At 37.7% G+C, this 7,910-nt stretch overlaps 1 protein-coding gene across 1 annotated transcript in view; it reads left to right on the top strand.

Moving 5' to 3' along the window:
• Positions 1-371: 371 nt before the first annotated feature.
• Positions 372-7,910, top strand: part of LOC124555141 (ero1-like protein) — an 86,838-nt gene continuing 79,299 nt past the window's right edge. The window contains exons 1-3 of the mRNA XM_047128951.1: positions 372-1,420; positions 7,232-7,351; positions 7,447-7,530. Of these exons, the coding sequence (XP_046984907.1) occupies positions 1,328-1,420; positions 7,232-7,351; positions 7,447-7,530 (297 nt within the window). The 5' untranslated portion in view covers positions 372-1,327. The remainder of the gene's footprint in view (positions 1,421-7,231; positions 7,352-7,446; positions 7,531-7,910) is intronic.

The raw sequence follows: 7,910 nt of genomic DNA, 5'->3' as shown, positions 1-7,910 counted from the left end.
GTCTTTACTGAGCGGTTAAGAGTGAGGTAAGAGAGAAACCAACAAGAAAGTCGAAATCTTGCAATATGAAACTAATAACGGTAGTCAAACGTAAAATTCGTATTTGGCGTTCTTAATAAATAGAAAAACAACAAATAATACTTAAAGGTACTAAATATATTGTTTCTGCCTTTATCCTTTTGTATCTCATTTTCTTTATAATTGAAAAATAGCACATGAAACTGTTTTTATCATTCAGTGGAACTTGTGTTCAAGCAGCATGGAAGGAGATGTAGAATTTTAAAGTAAGAAAAACATTAAAAACTATCTCTGTTCTTATAAATAAACAGTGTACACTCTTCCTTTGTTTGGTAGAACTTTTGCCTATTTGATATTGGGTCTTTTTTGGTGGGAAAACGATCGGACATAGAAAGAGAAAAGTCGGTTTCTGATGCAACCTTTGTAGTATGTTACGGGAAAAAGGCAAGCAATAAAGGAAATGTGCACTACAACTACATGGATGCGGCTAAAATAGGTTAAATTCCTGGCTAGCAGACGACGCCACCGTCAAAACTTTTTTCCCGAGCACATTTGTGTCTTAACGCTGAAGGCCTGTGTAAATGCCACCATTTGAAATGCATTGTGCAATGTTTTGACGTAGGTGTGGCGTGAAGCCTAGTGTGAATCGCCCGTAACGTGGAAATCTTCAAAATAGTAGCTGTGAACGTCATAATCGCGTCACCACCGTCGTCGATTTCCATGGAGATAGACATACTGTAGCTGTAAATGGAACCTGATTGGTGAAGGTGAAGGTTATGAGGGGAAGCTGTATACAGAATTCACCAATGAGCGAGGAACACATGATAAATACGTAAACATAACTGTATTTACGTCGATGTGACAGTTTACGCGTTGGTGTGGTCGAGGGGTGGGGAATTTGCTTGTTGCGTGCGTTTGCAGGACTTTTCACTGATAATGATTGATAACGTGGTTGCTTCGAGTTATTGTGTATGAGTAAGAGTTCAAGTGACGTTTTCGTGTGCAGCAAGAATAGAAACTTTAGTCTCAAAAGTCAGACTGCTATTACCTAGTATTGCAACAGCTGATGTAAGGTGAAGCTGTTCTTCCATGTCTTAATTTCAGGAACAGCGTTACAGGTTGACACCAGTGTCTGTTTCGTGGTATCAAGCACAAGTCATTCCAGACAATATTGGGTTGCGCTTACACGCGTTTAAGCAGTAACGTTTTATGTACGAAAGAGGGCATTTATTTGTTTCGTTGATGTGAAGTAATAAGGTTCTCATTCAGTTTTATACAAACAAATTCATTATTGCTGCGCCTAGTTACGATGAACAGGTGTATCCTCGTTTTTGCTATTTTCGTTCATGCTACAGGTATACACGGAGATGACAGTGTTTTACACAACCAGTGCTTTTGTCAGGTGAGTTGCTAAATGGCAGACTGTGTAGTGTATATATGACAAACCAAATGGAGTTATGTACTGTTATAAGTCTATTAACACACGGTGTGTGTGTGTGTGTGTGTGTGTGTGTGTGTGTGTGTCGCAAAAAAGCTTAAGAGAATAACTCACAAGTGGTTGAGGGATGGAAAACTGTTCACATGTTTAAAACTTAGTCCTATTTGAGGAAAGCTTATACAGCCCCTTTCGTAATTTGTGCATACTTAATTGAAAACAGGTCTGTAAATGCTTCAGTTATACAAAAGAAAATGATCATTCTGGTAGATGAGCAAAGATGCAAACATACCATCTCAAAAAGATGTAATAAATTGTTACACCACAATGTTTTTAGTTTCGTAAGAGCAAACTATGGACAAGCTACTGACAGTTTGAGCCCTCAACTAAACAGTGACCCACACAACTTCGACTTTGTTATGGCCTACCCTTTGTGAAGCAGAATGTTTGTTTAAGTGCTATGGTGACAAAGAAATGTTGTGTAGTGTGGGAATCTTGCTACTAACTCCTTTTAAAACTTCTTGCAAAGTATGTGTAATCATTTTAGTAACTGTGTATAGTGTCTGATCTTACAGTTTGGCTCTTAACAATAATGAAAACATCATTTGTGATGTTTCATGCCATGCTTGCTTGTGACATATATTTATGTGGTAATTCATCAAAGTGACTTGGTGGCCAATTGGGTGAGTACCAGACTGCCAACCTAAAGGTATGGGACTCAGTCTGCAGCTACCCCTGTTACTTTTGGGTCAACTGAAACTACAGAAACCAGATACTGACATTGTAACATAATGTAACAATAATGTGGCAGGTGAAGACATGCATGCACTAACAGAAAAAGAACAGAATGCTGACAATATGTGCTGCTATATTATTTGTAGGATGTTTTAGGCTTCTAGGTTGTGTTGACATGCTGATCTGTAGTGTAGGTAGGCAGAGTTCTAGGTTTGTTTGAAAGGTGAGATTTTGCATGTGAGTTTGCAAAGCGGTATCAGTTGCTTCAGTTGAAGCACGTAAACTGTAGCTAACATTATGGTCACATAGTGAATCTTTTGGATGTGAATTCACAGTTATGCAAATTGGGGATCAGTGAATTCTCAAAATGAAATACAGATTTTCAGTGTTGGAATTGATTGATAAAGTATTGAGACTGACCCTTGTGCTTCAAAATGCTGTGTTAAGTAATGGCATTCACTTTGACAACAATGAAGTGCAGATGCTTTCTTTTTAACAAATACAGTAAGGAATACTGACATGCATAGGTAAACAGTTTTGAAAAAAGTTGCTTCGGGGTGGTTGGCTTGTAAGCTATAGGGTGTATGTATAATTCATTTTATGACTTTTAGTAGGTTTTAAATTGTCCAGTTTGTACAAATTACCGGCCTGTTATAACTTTATATTACAACATGAAACTCGGATCTGAAGTGTGAATAAGGTGGAAAGTGTGTGTTGTACCACAACTAAGTCCATGAAATGCCACATGTGAATTTTATTTCCTGAAACAAACTTTCCTAAAACAAAATGCTGTAAATGTGAAATGTCAAGGTCCTAAAAGGATCTAGGCACATTACTGACTCCACAAATTATTCTTACAATTGCTTTTGTAGAAAGAAATTGATGGGACTTTAGCTGCATTTTTATTAACTTTCAGGAAAGTAAATCTGCCACCAACCCAAGGTTTGGTTTGAATAGCACAGTGCTTTATTAGGCATGGTCCTAATGGGTTTTATACTGTATGCCCTTGCCTTCATGTGAACTTTGAGTTGACTTATTATAATTATTATTATTATTATTATTAGTAGTAGTAGTAGTAATAGTAATTGATTCGTCCGATGGTCATTTTACAGACACACAAGGTATGGATAAAGGGACCTACAGTTTAATGTAGAACCCGCAGCATGCAGAAACTTGGTGTATTTCACATTAACAAATCATTGCCAGAGGTGAAGGAGTGATAAGTGATGGAAAAAAAGGGCACTTATTGAGTTTAGGGGGACACCAATGAAATCTTTGATTTTTTACCGATTAACGTCAGTTTGACTATGCTGATCACAAATATGACGTATTTTTCATCAGTTTTGAAACAGTAAAACAACATATTGTCATTTATTAAAAATGTAACAATACAGCAACATAATAATAAATTTACCATATGGAATTCAGTCAAATCAGGGAAAAGTCTAGTCATTATGAGTTAGTAGAACAAACACACAGAACAAACACCAAACTAACACTTAACTACACTGTTATTTGACTTTAGTGTAAACTGAATGATGCGATTTTATCCGAGTGCTTTGTCGTGCTACGATTTAGGTTGAATGATGTTTGCAAATAACATATTCGTGGTCCGGTCAAAATATGAGAGAAAGAAAATTTCATTAAAAATTTTTTTCCTCTCGATATATTAAAAAGTTTTTATCGGGGATGAAAGTAAATAACATCTTCGAGATCAACATAGTGTAACTGATCAAAAAGTGAGAAAAATATTTTCAAAAATTTTGGCCCCCTAAAGTCGATAAGTGCCAAAATAAGTGTGTACTGAAATACTTCAAATGGCTCTGAACACTAAGGGACGTAACATCTATGGTAATCAGTCCCCTACAACTTAGAACTACTTAAACCTAACTAACCTAAGGACGTCACACAACACCCAATCATCACGATGCAGAGAAAATCCCTGACCCTGCCGGGAAGCGAGAACGCTACTGCACGACCACGAGCTGCGGACCCAAGTGTGTACTGAACTACCAATGTTGGACTTAAACTTTGTCCTGTGACCTAATGATTTTACATCCTGTGACTGTGTACAGGATGAGAATAGGGCATTGATTGTTTCTTACCCCATGGCTATATCATTTTTTGGAATGTCTGTTGTGGTGACAGACTGATATCTTGTATAGGCCAGAGCATCTTTGACAAGATACGTGCAATACACAAAGATCTACATTTTGTAACTTTTGTGAGTAGTGTAAGCTTTAATAACGGATCTACTACAAGATTCAAAATGCAGTTTTAAGACTTGTTGTTGTTGTTGTTGTTGTTAGTTTTACTTAAGTGACAATACAAAATTACTATTTCATTTTCTCCACATAACATTTATAATACTCAGGGGGAATAAGTAACTTCTGGTTACTGTTTGCCCTGTTTGCCTACATACTTGTCTGCTCTACAGAATTCTTTTTTTGTCATAAATTTTTTCATGTGTTGTGAGAAAATTCTTCTCTGTTTTGAGGCTAAGTAATTTTCTTGTCAGTGCTAAAGTTAATGTGATACTATAATGTGGAGGTAACTTTTCTCTGAAATATTTGTAGCCTGTATGAAAGGCAGTTCAGTTTTTTTTCTGTTTCTTATGTTGTGGAATGAATGATTTCATTGATCTCCAGTTTTGTGGGATCTCGCAATGCCATCACAATTGTATTCGACATATAGTCATGGAAAAGTTAAAATATTAAGGCCCTTAAAATGCTATAAGATTCCTTGTGTGTTTCTTTCTACAAATATGTGATTATGGTTTTTGTAGTTAGGGTCTTCGTTTCATTCCTGTGATGGTAGAGTTTCCCCATACTGTGACTCCATAGTGTATATTTGGTTCAAAATGACCATGGAGATAGGCATTGGATCTCTTGATAGGCATATTGAGTCAGTTGTTTCAATCGATATCAATGAGCCTAACTTCTTGGGAACAGTGTTTACCTGTTGCTTCCATTTTAACGCACTGTGTGTTGTTATTACCTGAAAATCTAACTGAAACTATTTCTTTCAGACCCTTTTCAACCAAAAATCTATCCGTGTGTCCCCATTTTTTTGTGTATCTTTGAGAACTCTGTGCATTGTTTTTACCAAGTTAATGATTAGCTCATTTTCCACTGTGCTGTATTATTGACAGATATGCAAGCGTTTTTCTCCAGCACCTCAAAATTTTTGGCTATCGTAGGGATATAGTATCTCTTTTTCATTTTCATTTGTTTGGACATTGTGTACAAATAAACTGAATAAAATATATCCCAATGCAACGTCTTGAGAAATACCATACCTTATGCTTCTACTTTCTGATCTGTATAAGTTTTCAGTTACTGAGACGCTGTTTTTCAGTCAGCTGTGTGTTCAAAAATACCTGAGTTCCCTAATTTCTTTGGTAAGACTATTGTCTTCACGGAAACATTGTTGCTGATAATGTCCTATACTAATAGAGGAAAACATGTATATGAAGTATAAGGTGTGACCAAATGAAAAGGAGAGTGTAATTATATGTAAAGAAATTTTAATAATAATATTATAATTACAGTTCATGTGGAGCAGTACAACTACACATAGTTGCCATTGATGTCAGTACACTGATACCAGCTTGTAGGAAGGGAGTGGATGACTTCAGTGCAGAAGCTCCTTTGTTGCTGGTTTATCCAATTTTCCATGGTGTCCTGCATTTCCTTATCACATTCGAAACTCTGACCCTTCAGTTTGTTGTAAAATACGAGAGTCCCAGGGGAAGATATCGAGGCTGCAAGGAGGATGTTCCTGATCTTCTTGCCCAGTAAAGGTACTTTCCCAGCCTTCAGGGCAGAGTGGGCTTCTTTGAATAAGAGGAGCTGAGATGCGGCCACTCCATGCTCGTCTGTTTGGAGGCAGGTTTGAAGTGGTGACACCACGTTTATCGCATGCCACAATTGGAGTAATGTAATCTGTTCCTAGCTCTGCATATCTCAGCAGATGGGTCTGGCAGACATCAGTTCTTGCCATCTTCCGATTCTCTGAAAGACTGTGTGGCATCCATTGTGCACTAACTTTGCCATAATGAAACTCCTTTTGGATGATGTGGTGCACAGTTTCTTTGCTTATCTATAGTTTAGCAGCAGTTTCATGTGCAGTGACTCTACAGTTTATCCATATGAGCTGCTCCACAGCCGAAATTGTGGCACTGGTGGTGACAACATGCACCTGCCCAGGGCATTGCCTGTCCTTGATGCTAGCGTGTCTTCATAACACGCACACATCGGAATGTTGTGCAGGGATAATGGAAGTGTCCAATTCCACCCCTCCGCTTTGGGTCAAGGGAAGTGATCGATTCCAGTAGATTTTTGTGTGTAGTGGAATTTGGGAAGGTTGTGGGGTCTTGTTATTTTAGTGTTTTTTGTCGTTTGGTGTATTGGTGTGTGTTTATATTTAATTTGGCCCCTCCCAAAAAACCCCAATTTCCCCCGCTTCTCCCGTCAGTTTCATTATATTTTTGGAGGAATATCTGTTTGGTGGTTTTCCGATATATTTTGTGTTTGTTGGCATGTTTACGTGATGAAATCATAGGAGCGGTATGGGAGTTGTTGTGAATGGTCATTTCCGCCCTGTTGGTGACGTCATTGGTCAAAGCCGATGGCTGGAATCGGATGCTCCCGTTGACCCTTTTGTGCAACGTGAGGCATACTGCTCTTAGCACAACTCCATCCTGTGATGGATTTGTGAAGCATTCTCCCTTCTGCACCAAGAAATTGGATCAATGCTCATTGTGTTGATCAAGAGCAATCCATCATGCGAACTGCGTAAACTCGTCTTGAGAAATGAGGAAATTGCTGTGAAGCTGTTGTTCAACTGGGAATACACCACACCCTCTTTTGGCAAACACATTCACCCATTGGATTACATACCATGATGTTACAGCGAAGGTCTCCTTTCCAGTTGGGCATACTTTATAGCTTATTAAAACAATAAATGTGTTTTGGAATAAAACTATATTTCAGAAAAAGAACAAATTCTCTTTCTAACTGTCCTATGTTTCCTTTCTCACAGCTGAAGGGTCGAATTGATGACTGCAACTGCACAGTGGAATCAGTTGATCACTTTAATAATGTTAAAATATACCCAGTATTGCATAGTTTGCTGATTAAAGATTATTTCCGGTTTTATAAGGTATGTATGTGAATGTAGATTCTTTTTGAAAGCATTAAAGTTGAACAGCTGCAGTGCTTATGTTAATGGACAATCTTTTCTTTTTCACTCTTTAGGTGAACCTTAAGAAAACATGTCCTTTCTGGGCAGATGACAGTAAATGTGCCATGCGCTATTGCCATGTACAACCGTGTCTGGATGTGAGTACCTTTGACAACATTTTTTGGGGTAAGAGGATGGTGTATAATTTTTCAGTACCATTGGATGCGTGTGCTAATGCTGTGTGTTTGATAGACACAAATACAAAAATCATTTTTGCCATTATACTGTGAATTATGAGTAGTGTGTGCCTTTCTTTACTAGATAGAATACACCATTCCAATTTAAGTAATATGTAACACTGTATATAGATTTGCAAATCAATTTTAGATCTGAACTCTACAGAGCATCTTAAGAGAACATTCTTGAGGATGTTAAGTATTCCCTACTCTGTCATATCCCATCACTGCACCTGCTTGCTGTTGACTAGCCCTTGATGAGTTCTTTGTTGATATGATGATGTAAGGAAAGGTGTAGAGAA

The sequence above is a fragment of the Schistocerca americana genome, chromosome X, assembly GCF_021461395.2.
Source record: "Schistocerca americana isolate TAMUIC-IGC-003095 chromosome X, iqSchAmer2.1, whole genome shotgun sequence".
In the NCBI taxonomy this organism is placed as follows: domain Eukaryota; kingdom Metazoa; phylum Arthropoda; class Insecta; order Orthoptera; family Acrididae; genus Schistocerca; species Schistocerca americana.
This window is presented reverse-complemented; position numbering and strand designations above follow the sequence as displayed.